Here is an 18,404-nt window from a genome sequence, read left to right as displayed (position 1 = left end):
ATGGTTGGATGGCATCACTGACTCAATGGACATGAGTTTGAGTAAGCTCTTGGAGTTGGTGATGGACAGGGAAGCCTGGCATGCTGCCATCCATGGGGTCGCAAAGAGTCGGACACAACTGAGCAAATCAACTGGACTGAACTGCACAGCTTTTGGGATCTTAGTTCCCCAAACAGGGATCGAACCTGGGCCCTTGGCAGTAAAGGTGCAGAGTTCTAGCCACTGGACTGCCAATAAAGACCTTGGAATCTGAACCTGGCACCCATAGTTCTTAGCCTCTACTATGCTCTCTGGCATGAGCCTCTGAGGTTCACGCAGAAGGAAAACCACTCGGTCAGCTCTTTCACCGAAGTGTGTCACAGCCCAGATGGTGTGGGTGGTCCAGGTGCCCCGGCCATGTAGCTAATCCTTTATGAATGACAGGTGGGACTTCTTGTAAGAATATATTCACCATCTATCCATTCATCCAATGAAGGCAGATTCCCTAACTGCCAAGCCTGGGATGAGAATTCTTGGGCAAGGGAATGATTTATTGAGGAGAAACCTGTAGGAGAAAGAGGAAAACAGGGCAGGCCAGGGCACAGATCCAGACATCTAGGCTGAGCCCAGGAGGAGCCCTGGGGCACGCAGTGTACGACCCAGATGGCCTTGCATCAGGCGGGGAGAGGGCAGTTATGCCCTCCACAGTGTCATTCTCCCAATTCACTGGTTAGAGGTGGGCGAGGAGAGGTGGGTGATGGGTAGGGTGGCACCCAGCAGCCTGGGGGCAATCCTCAAGAGAAGGAGGCCGAAGTGCGCACTTGGCAGCTGACCCCTGGGTTGGGGACCTGGGCCAAGAGGGGATCTGGGTGGGGCCTGAACACCACCTGCCCCCACCTCCATCTCTTCTCTGGGGGCTCTTTGATTCCAAAGCATTGACTGCACACCTATCACCTGGGGGAGCAGAGGAAGCAGAGATGAGAGTGAAGCGAACTCCACCCTCCCGGAGCTCCAGTCTGCTCAGAGCGGCCCAGACAATCACACACCACTCAAGCGGGAGCTCGGCAAGGTGAAGACCCGTTAAGTGCTGTGGGAACTTGAGGGTGGGACTGAGCCCTTGGAACTGGAGAGGAATCGGCCGGACAAGACTTCTGTAGGAAGGGGTCCTTGGACCCCGAGGAGCCTCGGGTGGGCTTAGCTACCTGGGGGACAGCAGGCCAGCGGAGCATCGCTGCAGAAGTCCAGGTTGAGCAAATGCCTGGCAGTCAGAGAGGAAAGAGTGCCCGGAAGTCCCATGGCCTGCAGACCTGGAGTCCAGGGAGCTTGGTCTAGTCCTTGCCTCAAAAAGTATTTACTGAATCCCTCTGGGTTCGGGGTACTGCTTTGGGCACCAGAGTCCAAGACAAGCATTAGCCAAGTCTGCAAGGGTCCCCAAGGCTCCAAGGGAGAGGGACACAGTGCCAGGTAGTAACGGATCCCAGACACCCTGCCTGCAGCCCGCTGCCCCGTCCTGGATGTGCAGAGCCTTGGGGTTGTGGGGTTTTTTTTTTTTTTATTTCTTTATAATTGGAGGATAATTGTTTTATAATATTGTGTTGGTTTCTGCCACACATCAGCATGAATCAGCCATAAGTACACATGTGTCCTGTGATGACTGGAGGGGTGGGATGGAGCGGGAAGCAGGACTCGGGGCCTTGGGGTTTGAAGAAGCAGAGTCCCATGGACAGAAAGATCCATATCACCCTTTACAGAGGCCACTCTGGCAGCTGCTTGGATGGTGTTTTAGGGGCAGGGGGAACCTGGAGGGGCCTGGTGAGTGGTCATGAAGGGAGAACCAGCTTGCCCCGCCCCTAGACCCTTCCCCCAGTACCCACCGCTTTGCCCCAAACACACACACCTCCTGTCGGCTCCCTGGCCTTGGTTTTTCCTAAGATCTCAATCCACCCTCGGAACAGACAGCCTGGGAGATTCAGAAGGTCCAAGAGGCAAGTGGTAGCTAGGGGCGAGGCCAAGCCCCTTCCTCTTCCAGGAGTGCTTTAAAGGCTCCAGGCAGAGGTCGGGGCTGTGGCCAGTGGTCCTGGGGGGCCTTCCCCAGAGCTCAAGATGCAGGGGGACAGGCTAGAGTCTCGCCCTCGCATCTGGACAGATGACGCAGGTGATTCTTGTAGGTGTTCAGGTTCCGCTGCAGGCAGAAGGCCAACGTCTTGTCACAGGCGCACAGCTGCTGCTCACACCAGCTCCCCTTGGTGGCTGCGAGGGAGTGAAGGAGGGCACTTAAGCGGTCTGCCCCTTCCCGTGGTAGGGTGGGTCGTCGCCCCTGGAGGGGAGCTGCTGAAGGCAGCTCAGCCCTCGTCCACCCTTTGGTGCCCTTCCCGGGTCCTTGGACTCTGGCTCTGTGACCTTGGGCATGGGGTGTGACCTCCCTTTGTGCCATTGGTCCTTCGTTCATTCATCCGTTCAGTAAGCAACTGAGCACCTGTCCTTCGGGAGTCTTAGGAGGGAGAGGAGAACAGAATGGACCCCTGAGTTCACACTCCCCTGGGGCGGGGCGGGGGTGGGCAAATGTCAGAGAAGCGTGTGGTCGTTGTTGTTCAGTGGCTCAGTCCTGTCTGACTCTTTGTGACCCCACGGATGGCAGCATGCCAGGCCTCCCTGCCCTTCACAGAAGTGAGTGCAACTGTGCTTACCCGGAAGTAAGGAACAAGGCAGGGGCTCTGAGCTGGTGACTGATGGGACTGACTGAGTGTCAAAAGCCATTTGAGCTGAGATCAGAAGAGTGAGCTGTTGCTCCTACTCTGGAAAGCCAGGGTGGAGGAGACGGATTGTTCCTAGCAGAAGGAACATCATGTGCCAAGACCTTGAGGAAAGACGGACCATGGTGCTTCAGTTTCACCATCTGTCAAATGGGGATAAGAGAGCCGGACCTACTGCTTAGCGTGGGGACCTCTGCTCAGTATTTTGTAATAATCTATAAGGGATAAGAATCTGAAAAAGAATATGTATACCCACACACACACATATATTCAGATTAAAATAAGAAGGCAAAGCCTTTAGCACATAGTAAGTGGTCAATAAATGTTGGCCATTTCAGTTGTTGCCACTAAGTTCTCAGTTGACAGGGACAGCTGGTGATCCCATTCAGCTTCCAGCCCCGGGACTTGCTGCCTTTCTCCGTGCGTGGACCCTGCAGCTTGGTGACCTGGGTTACAGCTCAGGCTTTCTCATTTGTAGCTGTGTGACCCTGAGCAAACAGTGCACTCTAGTTTCAGTTTTCTTGTCAGTAAAATGGAGATCAGGGCTTCTCAGGTGGCTCAGAATTTGCCTGCCAAGCAGGACACATGGGTTCAAGTACTGGGTCAGGAAAATCCTCTGAGGAAGGAAATGGCAACACACTCCAGTATTTTTGCCTGGCAATTCCCATGGACAGAGGAGATGGGCTGGTCACACTTCATGGGGTTGCGAAGAGTAAGATGTGACTTAGTGACCAACAACAACAAGAAAATGATCACCAGAGTGGTGCTGCCTTCTCTCTGGGCTACTCTAAGAGCCCGGGAAGATGAAAAAATGAGCAGTAACCTCAGTAACTCAATGAAACTAAGCCATGCCGTGTGGGGCCACCCAAGATGGACAGGTCACGGTGGAGAGGTCTGATAGAATGTGGTCCCTGGAGAAGGAAATGGAAAACCACTTCAGTATTCTTGCCTTGAGAACCTCATGAACAGTATGAAAAGGCAAAAAGATAGGACACTGAAAGATGAACTCCCCAGGTCAGTAGGTGCCCAATATGCTACTGGAGATCAATGGAGAAATAACTCCAGAAAGAATGAAGGGATGGAGTCAAAGCAAAAACAACACCCATTTGTGGATGGGACTGGTGATAGAAGCAAGATTTGATGCTGTAAAGAGTAATATTGCATAGGAACCTGGAATGTTAGGTCCATGAATCAAGGCAAATTGGAAGTGGTCAAACAGGAGATGGCAAGAGTGAGTGTCGACATTCTAGGAATTAGTGAACTAAAATGGACTGGAATGGGTGAATTTAACTCAGATGACAATTATGTCTACTACTGTGGGCAGGAATCCTTAGAAGAAATGGAGTAGCCATCATGGTCAACAAAAGAGTCTGAAATGCAGTACTTGGATGCAATCTCAAAAACGACAGAATGATCTCTCTTCGTTTCTAAGGGAAACCATTCAATATCATGGTAATCCAAGTCTATGCCCCAACCAGTAAAAATGAAGAAGCTGAAGTTGAACGGTTCTATGAAGACCTATAAGACCTTCTAGAACTAACACTGAAAAAAGGTGTCATTTTCATTAAAGGGATTGGAACGCAAAAGTAGGAAGTCAAGAAACACCTGGAGTAACAGGCAAATTTGGCCTTGGAGTACAGAATGAAGCAGGGCAAAGGCTAATAGAGTTCTGCCAAGAAAACACACTGGTCACAGCAAAACCCTCTTCCAACAACACAAGAGAAGACTTTACACATGGACATCACCAGATGGTCAACACTGAAATCAGATTGATTATATTCTTTGCAGCCAAAGATGGAGAAGCTCTATACAGTCAGCAAAAACAAGACTGGGAGCTGACCGTGGCTCAGATCATGAACTCCTTATTGACAAATTCAGACTGAAATTGAAGAAAGTGGAGAAAACCACTAGACCATTCAGGTATGACCTTAATCAAATCCCTTATGGCTGTACAGTGGAAGTGAGAAATAGATTTAAGGGACTAGATCTGATAGACAAAGTGCCTGATGAACTATGGATGGAGATTCGTGACACTGTACAGGAGGCAGGAATCAAGACCCATTCCCAAGAAAAAGAAATGCAAAAAAAAGCAAAATGGCTGTCTGAGGAGGCCTTACAAATAGCTATGAAAAGAAGGGAAGCAAAAAGCAAAGGAGAAAATGCCAGGAGCCAGCACGGGAGTCCCCACCCATGATAAAGTCATGCGGGAGAGCTTTGATGGGCAAAGCGAGTCAGAGCTCGAGGCCAACCCCGACCCCCCCTACCATCTGCCTGAGCGTCTACCCCCAAACCAGAATCTGTCTGTTTTACTATTTCACGACCTTCACCAATTCTTCTGACATTAATGGGGGGCTATCCCCAACCACCTTTCTCTGAGGAAAATTAACTTAGAACTCTAGTTAATAATTCTCCTGGGCATAATAGGAGTGTTTCAATTCAGACCCCTCTGATGACTTTCTAGCTTGCCTGACAGGTTTGTTCGGACTCCTGCAGCTACACATGTGATTATTCACAGCCTCCCAACCACGAGAGGCACGGGAAGCTTAAGATATTCTAACAATGCAGAGCTTCTCAGAGAGTTAAGATTGTTAGAATAAAACTAGTAGAGGATTTCTTTGTTGAGCTAATGCTTGCTGCCAAGTTTCCCTATCCCTTACCTACTGTGTCCCTGGGAGTGTATTGATTAATATAGTTGGTGTATAGAAATGTAAGTAGTAGTTTTAATGTTTGTAACCTTGGACCCTTGAGTTAATTCTTTTCTTGTTATAGCCCACCACACTTTTGCCCTATAGGAATGCAACTTTATCTAATGCTTTCAGAGGGTGGCACCTGACTTTAGAATAATCACCTTTAGAGAAAAATAAGTTTTCTGAAGAAAGGGTCATAAAATGTTAACAGGCCTCCTGGCCAGAAGATGATGTAAATCACCTAAAGCTTTTGCATATAATAAGTTTTCAGAAAGAAAGCCTGGCTTCAATAAGGATCAAGGACTGCTGACCTTGCAAGACTCTACCCACCATCCCCCCTCCCTCCCCCGCCATTATCCTCTATGCACAACTTAAGGTATAAAAACTACTTTGGAAAATAAAGTGTGGGCCTTGCTCACCGAAGCTTGGTCTCCCCGTGTCATTCATTCTCTTTCCTTTTCCTTTTCAGGCTGATATTCCTTGGAGCGCAGGGGCCCTCTGCATTTATTTTCCTGACTGGGCTTCTAAGACCCACTTGAGAAGGTGCCTAAGGTGGGGCACCCTCTGCGATTCAAGAGGGTGCCTGCAGCCTACGTGAACAGAGCAAGTCCTGTGCTGGACCTTTATTGGCTTTCTGTGTAAACCAAGGAATATCAGCCTCTTTTCTCTCCTCTATTTTCTTAACTGCAAAATTCTTTCCTTATCTCTTTCTCTACTTCTATCCTTTTCGCCAACGCCGTCCTCCCGAGGGAATCCCTGGATCCAGCCTGGGCTGGACCCCGGCAAGAAAAGGAAAGATAAACCCATTTGAATGCAGAGTTCCAAAGAACAGCAAGAAGAGATAAGAAAGCCTTCCTCAGCAATCAACACAAAGAAATAGAGGAAAACAATAGAATGAGAAAGACTAGAGACCTCTTCAAGAAAATTAGAGATACCAAGGGAACCGTTCATGCAAAGATGGGCTCAATAAAGGACAGAAATGGTAGGGACCTAACAGAAGCAGAAGATATTAAGAAGAGGTGGCAAGAATACACAGAAGAACTGTACAAAAAAGATGTTCACGACCCAGATAATCACGATGGTGTGATCACTCACCAGAGCCACACATCCGGGAATGTGAAGTCAAATGGGCCTTAGGAAGCATCACTATGAACAGAGCTAGTGGAGGTGATGGAAATAGAGTTGAGCTATTTCAAATCCTGAAAGATGATGCTGTGAAAGTGCTTCCCTCAATATACCAGCAAATTTGGGAAACACAGCAGTGGCCCCAGGACTGGAAAAGGTCACTTTTCATTCCAATCTCAAACAAAGGCAATGCCAAAGAATGCTCAAACTACCACACAATTGCACTCATCTCACATGCTAGTAAAGTAATGCTCTAAATTCTCCAAGCCAGGCTTCAGCAATACATGAACTGTGAACTTCTAGATGTTCAAGCTGGTTTTCGAAAAGGCAGAGGAACCAGCAATCAAATTGCCAACATCTGCTGGATCATCAAAAAAACAAGAGAATGCCACAAAAACATCTATTTCTGCTTTATTGACTATGACAAAGACTTTGATTGCATGGATCATAATAAACTGTGGAAATTCTGAAAGAGATGGGAATGCCATGCCACCTGACCTGCCTCTTGAGAAAACTATATGCAGGTCAGGAAGCAAGAGTTAGAACTGGACATGAACAATAGACTGGTTACAGATAGGAAAAGGAGTATGTCAAGGCTGTATATTGTCACCCTGCTTATTTAACTTCTATGCAGAGTACATCATGAGAAACGCTGGGCGGGAGGAAGCACAAGCTGGAATCAAGATTGCTGGGAGAATTATCAATAACCTCAGATATGCAGATGGTACCACCCTTATGGCAGAAAGTGAAGGAGAACTAAAGAGCCTCTTGATGAAGGTGAAAGAGGAGAGTGAAAAAGTTGGCTTAAAGCTCAGCTATCAGAAAACTAAAATCATGGCATCCAGTGCCATCACTTCATGGGAAATAGATGGGGAAACAGTGGAAACAGTGGCTGACTTAATTTTTCTGGGCTCCCAAATCACTGCAGATGGTGATTGCAGCCATGAAATTAAAAGATGCTTACTCCTTGGAATAAAAGTTATGACCAACCTAGACAACATATTGAAAACCAGAGACATTACTTTGCCAACAAAGGTCCATCTAGTCAAGGCTACGGTTTTTCCAGTGGTCATGTATGGATGTGAGAGTTGGACTATAAAGAAAGCTGAGCACAGAAGACTTGATGCTTTTGAACTGTGGTGTTGGAGAAGACTCTTGAGAGTCACTTGGACTGCAAGGAGATCCAACCAGTCCATCCTTAACGAAATCAGTCCTGAATATTCATTGGAAGGACTGATGCTGAAGCTGAAACTCCAAACCGTGGCCACCTGATATGTAGAACTGACTCACTGAAAAGACCCTGATGCTGGGAAAGATTGAAGGCAGGAGGAGAAGGGGATGACAGAGGATGAGATGGTTGGATGGCATCACCTACTCAATGGACTTGAGTTTGAGTAAACTCCAGAAGTTGGTGATGGACAGCGAGGCCAGGTGTGCTGCGGTTCATGGGGTCACAAAGAGTCAGACATGACTGAGTGACTGAACTGAACTGAAGCTTGGTAGCCTGAGTGATTATTCAAGCATGCATCTGCAGGGCACCTTATGTCTCCTCCTATTTTAGTTTTTGAATTAACTTTATGGAGCAGAATGCTGTTATCCTGAGTTTCCAGAGGAGGATCCTGAGGTTCAGAGAAGTTAAGCAAAGTGTTCAAGGTCACACAGCTGGTCGGTGGTGGGTCTGGGATCTAATCTGAGGTCTGGCAGCCTTCCAGATCCTAAAGGGGTCAAAGTCCCTATGGGACCTCTCCGTACTTCTACCCCTATTGCTGCCTCTCCTTCACAGCCCAGATATTGAACTGGATATATGAGAAAAACAGAGAGGCTGAGCAGCTTGTGCTTTGTCACACAGCATACGAAAGCAATGTGTGCGGTAACTCCTTTGCTCAGCCTCCTACTCCAACCCTGAGGCCCAGGCACTCACAACACTGGACATTCCCCTGGAAAAAGGTGTAGTCGTAGTGGTCGTAGAGGTAGTCACAGTTGTGGGGTGTCAGGTAACCGTAGCAGCAGTTGTGGTCATAGCAGCACCTGGCAGGAGAGGACAGGTGGTAGGTGAGTCCTTGGCTGACTTGAGTCTCATGTTGCCCCTGCCCCAGAGCAGAAACTGCGTGTCCACCTCGGAAGTCAAGGCCTGCAGGGTCTAGTCTTCTTTCTAGCTAAAACTTCTCGAGTGCTTCCTGTGTACCAGGTGGTGGTTTAGTCTCTAAGGAGTGTCTAACTCTTGTGACCCCATGGACTGTAGCCCGCCAGGCTCCTCTGTCCATATGATTCTCTAGGCAAGAATACTGGAGTGGGTTGCCATTTCCTTCTCCAGGGGCTCTTCCTGACCCAGGAATCGAACCCGGGTCTCCAGCATTGCAGGAAGATTGTTTACCATCTGAACTATAAGGAAGATTCCCTCCTGTGTACCAGGCACCTGCTCTACCTAGGAATTCTCTCTTAATCCTTTTGGCCGCTCTGTGATAGAGGTACTAGCATTATCCCCATTGAACAAATGAGGAAACCGAGGCTCTGGGAGGTCAGGCCACATGCCCAGGATCATACAGCCTGTATGTGGCAGGTGAAGGTGCTGGCCTCGGGCCTGGCTGGCTCTCATCCCTCCTCTGGCAGATCCCTGGGTTGCTGTGAAAACCAATGAGATCATGGCAAAATGAAGTGGGACTTTTTCAAAAACAATGTTCAACGGCAATGGTAAGTGTTTGTGGCTCTTCTAACTAGTTTGGGGTTGAGGGTGCAAGGCAGACTTCAGAAAGTCTGGGGAACCCTCCAGAAGGGCTGGGGCTGGATCGGAGCTCAGCAGAGTTCCTAGCAGGGAAAAACATGAGACCATTCAGGTAAGACCTAAATCAAATCCCTTGTGATTGTACAGTGGAGGTGATTAATAGATTCAAGGGATTAGATCTGATAGACAGAGTGTCTTGAAGAACAGCTATGGACTGAGGTTTGGAACATTACACAGGAGGTGGTAACCAAAATCATCCCAAAGAAAAAAATATGTAAGAAAGTAAAATAGTTGTCTGAGGATACCTTACAAATAGCTGAGAAAAGAAGATAAGCGAAAGGCAAAAGACAAAGGGAAAGATATTTCCAAATCAATGCAGAGTTCCAGAGAAGAGCAAGGAGAGATAAGAAAGCCTTCCTCAGTGATCAGTGCAAAGAAATAGAGGAAAACAGTACAATGGGAAGGACTAGAGATCTTGCCAACAAAATTGGAGACACCATGGGAATATTTCATGCAAAGATGGGCACAATAAAGGACAGAAATGGTATGGACCTAACAGAAGTGAAAGAGATTAAGAAGACGTGGCAAGAACACACAGAAGAACTATACAAAAAAGGACTTAATAACATGGATAACCACCATAGTGTGGTCACTGACCTACAGCCGGACATCCTGTTGTGTGACGTCAAGCAGGCCTTAGGAAGCTTTACTAGAAACAAAGCTATTGGAAGTGATGGAATTCCAGTTGAGCTCTTTCAAACCCTAAAAGATAATGCTGTAAAAGTACTACACTCAATAAGGCAGGGAAATTTGGAAAACAGCAGTAGCCACAGGACTGAAAAAGTCAGGTTTCGTTCTGATCCCAAGGAAAGGCAATGCCGAAGAATGTTCAAACTACTGCACAATTGTGCTCGCTTCACATGCTAGCAAGGTAATGCTCAAACTCCTTCAGGCTAGGCTTCAACAGCACATGGCACCAAATGAATAAATGGATGGAGAAGAAGCAAGAGGGGAAAAGGGAGGGTCCCTGGGGAGAGGCAGAGCACGATTGGGAGGCATTACCAGTCTGTGGCATCTCTGGGTTGGCCTTGGCCACCAATTCTGCAGTAACAGCCATAGGATGAATAGAAGAAGATGGGGATCTTCCCCGTCACTTGTCTGACCATCTCGTTCAGGTCCAGTATGTCGGCCTCGGCTGGAGCCACACCTGCCAAGGAGCCCAGCCACAAGGAGAGGACGTGAGTCTCAGGGGAGTCCAGGGGCTGCAGGCCTGGCACCTCTGCTCTGCCTGGGCCAAACCAATGACCTTGGATAATAAAGTAACAACAAACACTATGGTATTGGAAATATAATGACAGTTGGTAACTGATTACCAGGGATCTTTTCATGTGGAGACCTACTGACTTCTTCCTTTCCATGAGAGACTCTTTTTTTTTTTTAATCCTTTTATTTTGGTTAATTCTTGACGTAGAGAAAAGTTGCCAAGATCATATAAAGAGATTTCATACACCTCCCCATTCAGTTTCCTCTCATCATGGTATATGTATGAAAACTAAGAAGCCAGTATTGGAACCATAAATGCTGTTTTTAATCTCCATTTTAGGGATGAACACACTGAGGCTCAGTAACTTGTTCCAGGTCATGGTAGCTGGTAAACAGAGGAGCAGGATTAAAGCCCAGGGCAGTCTGGTTCTGCTCTGTCTCTGGGTCACATTCTGTAGTAGGAAGACACTCCCCCCACCACCCCCGACTCCCACCACAGCCCACAGGGAATCCACACATTAAACAGTATGTGTGGGGGCTTCCCTGGTGGCTCAGTGGTAAAGAATCCGCCTGCCAGTGCAGGAGACACGGGTTCAATCCCTGGTCCAGGAAGAGCCCACGTGCCGAGGAGCAGCTAAGCCTGTGCGCCACAGCTGTCGTGCCTGGGAGCCACAACTACAGAGCCCATGGGCTGCAGTTACTGAAACCTACGCCCCCTAGAACCTTCCTTCCACAACAAGAGAACCCCCCCCGCCCCCTGCTGAGAAGCCCACACACCGCTACTAGAGAGAAACCTCACCCAGCAACAGAGATCCATCACTCCCAGAAATAAATTAAATTAAATTAAATCATTTTTTTAAAAAAGCCTCTTGAAAAAACTATGCATGGCTCTTCTGGGAAGCAGCGTGATTTAGAAATCAGTTTTTCATGAATATTTTTCACTTCAGTCATAATATCTGCTGGTGAGAATTGATCATAAAGGAAATTCATTTTATTGGGAGAGAGGAATGCATTATATTGAGTTAGGAGAAATAAAATATGTTAATCCAGTGAGTTCAGGGAAGAATTTGGGAGAAACACATGAGATGCGAAAGGGACTGGAATGTACCTGTGTGCAACCTCAGGAGATGACCCAAGAACACAGATGGAGCCCAGAGTCTCAGACAGACTGGGCTGGGGAGGCCCCTTCGGGTGACCCTAGTTTTAGAAGCTCACCCCCCACCCTCAGGTAAATGGTGTTATAATGAAGCTCTCAAATAAAGTGAGTAATAAGCAGGGGAGAGCCCTAAACTACGGAAAGCTGGGGCTGGGATGAACTCATGCAGTGGGCCGGGGGTGCCATCAGAAGCAGGGTGCTTGCCTTGTGAAGAAAGTGATAGTTACTCAGTGGTGCCCGACTCTTTGCAACCCATGGACTGTAGCCTGCTAGGCTCCTCTGTCCATGGGATGCTCCAGGAAAGAATACTGGAGTGGATAGCATTCTGTTCTCCAGGGGATCTTCCCGACCCTGGGATCGGATCTGGGTCCATTTCAGGCAGATGCTTTACTGTCTGAGCCACCAGGGCTGCAGCTAAATGTTGACTGGTAGATCTGGGACTCGCAGGTGGGTCGTGTCCCAGTGTGTGGAAGTCCACATTGCCCCTCTCGTCTGCCATGGTGGCTCTAGCTCTACAGATGTTAAAGAGAAACCTTACTAATTTTGGCTGTGCTGAGGAATGGCCCCAGGCCCTTTGGAACCCCAGATTTGGTGATAAGGCCCCAGAAACAGCCCACGGCCAAGAGAGTTAATGTGCACCCAATAGGCCAGCCAGGGATCTGAATTCAGAATCTCACCTTTTTGCTGAGCCTCCATCCCCTTGTGCACCCCAAGTTTAGACCTTTCTATTCCAGCTTAGAAGTAGCCACACTAATTCACACCTGAATTCTGCAGCTGTTCCTCGCCTAGCAAACAAATTCAGCTTTGATTCAGGGTGCTTTCAGTGGTCTTATTTCTTACAGTTTTACATTGAGGTCAACCCAGTCCTTGGGAATCGAGGAGCTCAAATTGTGGTCAAGAGGGCTTCAGGACACTGACTTAGCTTAACAGTGATTCCTGCCTTGGTTGCTTTTTCCATCCTCAGCTGTTGCTTAGGAGGATGGAGCCCCTTCTCCCAAGGGTTAGTGACAGTGGCAGGGGCCATGTCACTACTAACTCATGCATGCACTTTGTGTGAAGTTACTTCTCGCTAACTGTTACTTACACTTGCTAAGGTTTTGTGTATATTTCATTAGACTCCTTCTAACAACCCAATGAAGAGGTGTTATTGTACCCACTTTACAGATGAGGATATAGAGGGGTAGGGGGACTTGGCCAAGGTCATACCACCGGAAGCTGATGGGCCAGCATCTGAATGCAGGTTCATCTGTGTATTTCATCTCTACACCATATTGCCTCTTTGCATCTGAGAGATAAATTTGTGCAGCTTGATTGCAGTTTTCCTAATGGTTTTCACTGTAACCCTGCTGATGTGTTCCTCTAGGGAATTTGGGAGTCCCCAAAACAACATAAAGCACATTAAAAAATGAAGTGCAAATCCTTTCTCATATCACATATTCTGAGATGGATCAACAAGTAAAAACTCCAGTTTGCTAGCAACCAGATTTGCAACATTTGATCTGTTAAAGATCAGGTGGAAACTTCACCATTTCCCAATGGACAACAGAACCCCCAGGGTCAAGGGAGCTGAAAGGGTTCTAAAAATGTAGTGGTTTATCACTAAGTCGTGTTCAACTCTTTCGACCTCATGGACTCTAGCTTGCTAGGCTCTGCTGTCCATGGGATTTCCCAGGCAAGGATACTGGAGTGGATTGCCATTTTCTTCTCCAGGGGATCTTGCCAACCCAGGGATCAAACTTCAGTCTCTTGCATTGCAGGCGGATTTTTTACTGACTAAGCCACCAGGAAAGTCCCCTAAAAGTGTGGAGAGGTGTGCATATGTAAGAAATTACTATTATCTAGTCAGAGGGACACAGGAGAGCAGATCCATTTCTGTAGTTTGTGTCCGAAGTACCACAGATGTCAGTTCAGCTGGAGCCCAGTTTCTGAACTTCTAGTTTCCCGCCTTTGCCTGCCACATAGCTTGGCCACCCATAGCTCTCTGACTGAAGCCACTGTTCCAGGGGATTGAGCCACTGACGACTCCTTGCAGGGGGCCGAATAGTGGGGGACTGGTACCGGGGCAGTGACGATCAGCACAGCAGCTCAGTTTAGGAAAGAGATACAGGGCATCCCAGCTTCCCTCCCCGCCTTCCCGGCTGTGGGTGGTGTCCCCACTTACCAGCAAAGACCAGCAGTGCGCAGAGCAGGGAGAGGCCCATGACCGCAGCACAGAGCAGTGGAGGCAGCGACTGGAAGTCCCTTGTGAGCCAGCAGCCCCTTATATCAGATGGGCCCTGCTCGCTGAGCTCGCCCCCGCCCTCCCAGCTTCCGCTCTGCTGGAGGTCACCCATGCTCTTTGTGTTTCCTCTTTTCTGGCAATGCGGAGTTTTATTATTTCTGTTTTCAATATCTTTAAAAAATGTTTTTGATTGCATGTTTGGCATAGAAGATTTGGAGAACTTGAACTACTAGAAGCAATTTAAAATCATTTGTGAATCCATTCATCACCATTAATTTTTTCAATGAAATTGACATATAACATTGTGTAAATTTAAGTGTACAATATATTGATGTGATACATTTATATATCATGACCTTGTGTTAGTGCAGCAATAACTAGAATTTCTATCACATCACATAATTACAATTTCTCTTTGTGGCTGGAATAATTAAGGTCTAGTCTCTAGGCAAGTTTGGTGATTATGACACAACATTGTTGTCTATATGCACTGTACTGTCTAGGACTTATTTACTACTTGTTGCAAGTTCGTACACTTATACAATACTTATCCTAGCCCCCCACCCCCGACCCCACTTTCTGTAACCACCATTTTACTCTCTATTTTAACATGTCTGTACACACACACACACACACACACAAATGGAATCTTCTTTACGCACTCATCCATTGATGGGTGCTTAAGTTGTTTCCATCATTAACATTTTGTGTCAATGTTATCCTGATTCTATTACTCTCTGTATATATATCCTTTTTCCTGACCAAATTAGGTAAAGATTACAGGTAGTACATTGCAGTCTGTCTTTTCATTTACTAAAATAACTTAAACATATTTCTATGTTGTTAAGTCATCTCCTGCAGAAACATTTTGAAAGGTAGCCTTGTATGCCATTCATTTAAAGAATCCCCTATTGTTGAGAATATGGGTTATTTCCAATATCATACTATTCTAGATCACACAGCAGGACAGTGAAAAAACTCTTTGAGATGAAATCTCGTCCCTGCCCAGAATCGTTTCTATAGGGTGTACTCCTGAAGTGGGCTTGCTGAGTCAAAGCACACCTACAATTTGAAGGCAATTGACATGTGTTGACAACTTACCCTGCAGAAGGTCTGCCCCAGTTTAAAATGGGACTCCTAATGAGGCAAATGACGTGGACCCAGCCCAACTAGGGTGGAGGTGCTGATGGCAAGACATGCTTGACATTACAAATGGGTAGTCTGCTGCAAACGCTCTACCAGTAACCCCTAAGGTTTGCCGGAGAGTCCACAAGAGCAGAAACTGAGCTTTTTTGGTGCCTGTCAGATGGCTGTTCAAGAGCATAGAGCACAGGCTGACCTCTTTGCTGCCAGCTAACTGGTCTACCCAAAAAAAGTCAGGTCAAGGCTGGGTGATCTCCCTCTCCCTCTTCCTTGTCTGTTTAAAATGTAATTTTCCTTCATTCCTAGACTCAGTCATTAACTGATCATCTCATACATGAAAAAGCAATCTGCATGCAAAATACTAAGCAGCAAATACATGAAGTCTCTCTGGCATAGTCTTGGGCATGCCTCCCCCGTGTGTGCTCTGTAGCCATATGCTCTTTCCCTTTATGCTCTGACCACTGTGGGACCTTCCTGTGCACTCTTCTAGGCCTGTGGTTACCCTTCTGAGCCCCAGCTTCCCCCTGAGTTGGTCTCAATCAGGCAGAAGCAAAAGTGGCCAGGACTTCTGCTGATTCCAGAGGTCTTTGCCCTAGTGGGAGAGAAGACTTGATAGACGCTGCAAAAAGTCTTCAAAATCTGCTGTCCCAGACATTCCTATAGGTCCCAGGGCACAGTTCAAAGGGAACACATTCAAACTCTGGCTTCTTCTCCTACCATCTTGGGACCCTGGGAAAGTCATTTGACCTCAAGAGCCTTGCTTTCCTCATGTGCAGAACGTGGACAATGTGGAGGCAACCGTCCCTCTCTCCTCTGATGGCCGTGGGCTTTAGAGACCACATGCACACAACACGCTGCGTGCAACACACCCGCAGAGAGAATGCCGTCATGGGGACCGCACACAGGTTATGTAGCATCATATGGAGACAAAGAGGCCGGCGTTCCAGATGCTTCCCGGGAGAAAGCTGCTCAGCTCCGTGTCTTCCATTTTCTCACGTGTGAAACAGGGTGGTGAGAATGTTACAGAACCAAACTTGAGTCCACTTGCCCAGAAAAGCCAGTCTATTGACTTCAAGTCATGGTGAAGTAAAGAGCATTGTTTATTGCAGGGCACCAAGCAAGCAGTCCAGACAGCTAATGCTGAGTTCAGTTCAGTTCAGTCGCTCAGTCATGTCCAACTCTTTCTCAAAAGGCCTGAATTCCCATGGTGGCTTTCAGGGAAGGCTTTAAAGACAGGCTGAGGGGAAGGGGTTTGGGGGTGTGTGGTCAGCCTGTGGGCATTCTTATGATTGGTTGGTGATAAGAGAACTAAGGGGTCAATATCGTCAACCTTCTGGTTCCAGTCGTCTGGGGTCTATGTGCTTGTGACAGCTTACATACAGTTGACTTCTTCCATGTGGTGAAGTCTGTGAAACAGTTCATACGATTGGCTCAGAACAGCCCTTAAGGAGGAACTAAAGGTCCTCGAGTTTGTTTAATGGCTAAACTATTATTGTTTTTGTCCTGCTTGTCTGTTTTCTTTTGGCTTTGCATTTTTCTTACTTTTCTGATTAAATGCATTCATTGGAACTGGGGGAAGACCTAGGAGGTTAAAGTTTTTTTTCATAGGTGAGAGGCAGGTGGAAGACTCAAGTGGGGGCAGGTCTGTCCTGGGAAACACCATAGGGTCCAGCTTGGTTACCATAGCACCTGCTTCATAGACTTGTGGGAATTAAATGTGGTGATATGGGGACAGAGCTCCGTCAGTAGCCAGAAACCAACAAATGTGAGCTACGGTGACTCCCCGCACCATCATCTTCATCTGCACCTTCGCTGCTTAAAATGAACAGAATAAATAGATAACCTTTGCTTTTACATTGTCTAATCTGCATTAATCCTCTCTAGTCTGTCTTCTCAGTGTATTTGTTTCTCTCTAGAAATTTGATCTAGTTTTTTTTTTTTTTTTTTTGGCATTCTTAAAATATTTCTTTATTGGAGATTCACATTTTTATTTTTATTTTTTTTTAATTTCAATTTTAATTTAAAAAAATTATACGTGTGTTCCCCATCCTGAACCCTCCTCCCTCCTCCCTCCCCATACCATCCCTCTGGGTCGTCCCAGTGCACCAGCCCCAAGCATCCAGCATCGTGCATTGAACCTGGACTGGCATCTCGTTTCATACATTACATTTCACATGTTTCAGTGCCATTCTCCCAAATCTTCCCACCCTCTCCCTCTCCCACAGAGTCCATAAGCCTGTTCTATACATCAAGGAGCAGTGGCTACACAGGTGCAGGAGGGCCGAGAGGAGCTACTCCATGTTCAAGGTCTGGAGGGGCGGCGGTGAGGAGAAACCCCTCGTCCAAGGTAAGGAGCAGCGGCTGCGCTTTGCTGGGCCAGCCGTGATGAGATACCCCATGTCCAAGGTAAGAGAAACCCAAGTCAGAAAGTAGGTGTTGCAAGAGGGCATCAGAGGGCAGACACACTGAAACCATACTCACAGAAAACTAGTCAATCTAATCACACTAGACCACAGCCTTGTCTAACTCATTGAAACTAAGCCATGCTCGTGGGGCCATCCAAGACTGGCGGGTCATGGTGGAGAGGTTTGACAGAATGTGGGCCACTGGAGAAGGGAATGGCAAACCACTTCAGTATTCTTGACTTGAGAACCCCATGAACAGTATGAAAAGGCAAAATGATAGGACACTGAAAGAGGAACTCCTCAGGTCAATAGGTACTCCATAAGCTACGGGAGATCAGTGGAGAAGTAACACCAGAAAGAATGAGGGGATGGAGCCAAAGCAAAAACAATACACAGTTGTGGATGTGACTGTGTAGACGCAAGGTCCAATGCTGTGAAGAGCAATATTGCATAGGAACCTGGCATGTTAGGTCCATGAACAAGGCAAATTGGAAGTGGTCCAACAGGAGATGGCAAGAGTGAATGTCAACATTCTAGGAATAAGCGAACTGAAATGGACTGGAATGGGTGAATTTAACTCAGATGATCGTTATATGTGCTACTTCGGGCAGGAATCCCTTAGAAGAAATGGAGTAGCCATCATGGTCAACAAAAGAGTCCAAAATGCAGTACTTGGATGCAATCTCAAAAATGACAGAATTATCTCTGTTCATTTCCAAGGCAAACGATTCAGTATCACAATAATCCAAGTCTATGCCCCAACCAGTAATGCTGAAGAAGCTGAAGTTGAACGGCTCTATGAAGACCTACAAGACCTTTTAGAACTCACACCCAGAAAAGATGTCCTTTTCATTATAGGGGACTGGAATGCAAAAGTAGGAAGTCAAGAAACACCTGGAGTAATAGGCAAATTTGGCCTTGGGGTATGGAATGGAGCAGGCCAAAGGCTA

At 47.1% G+C, this 18,404-nt stretch overlaps 1 protein-coding gene across 2 annotated transcripts; it reads right to left on the bottom strand.

Annotated features, from left to right (window-relative positions):
- Positions 1-503: 503 nt before the first annotated feature.
- PLA2G2D1 (calcium-dependent phospholipase A2 PLA2G2D1) lies at positions 504-13,921 on the bottom strand. 2 transcript variants are annotated; one of them, NM_001009572.1, is given in 4 exon segments: positions 1,523-2,229; positions 8,466-8,572; positions 10,329-10,473; positions 13,847-13,909. In NM_001009572.1, coding segments are annotated over 4 exon segments (444 nt in total). In that variant the 5' UTR covers positions 13,887-13,909; the 3' UTR covers positions 1,523-2,077.
- Positions 13,922-18,404: the final 4,483 nt, after the last annotated feature.

Source organism: Bos taurus, chromosome 2 (genome assembly GCF_002263795.3).
Source record: "Bos taurus isolate L1 Dominette 01449 registration number 42190680 breed Hereford chromosome 2, ARS-UCD2.0, whole genome shotgun sequence".
Classification (NCBI taxonomy): domain Eukaryota; kingdom Metazoa; phylum Chordata; class Mammalia; order Artiodactyla; family Bovidae; genus Bos; species Bos taurus.
This window is presented reverse-complemented; position numbering and strand designations above follow the sequence as displayed.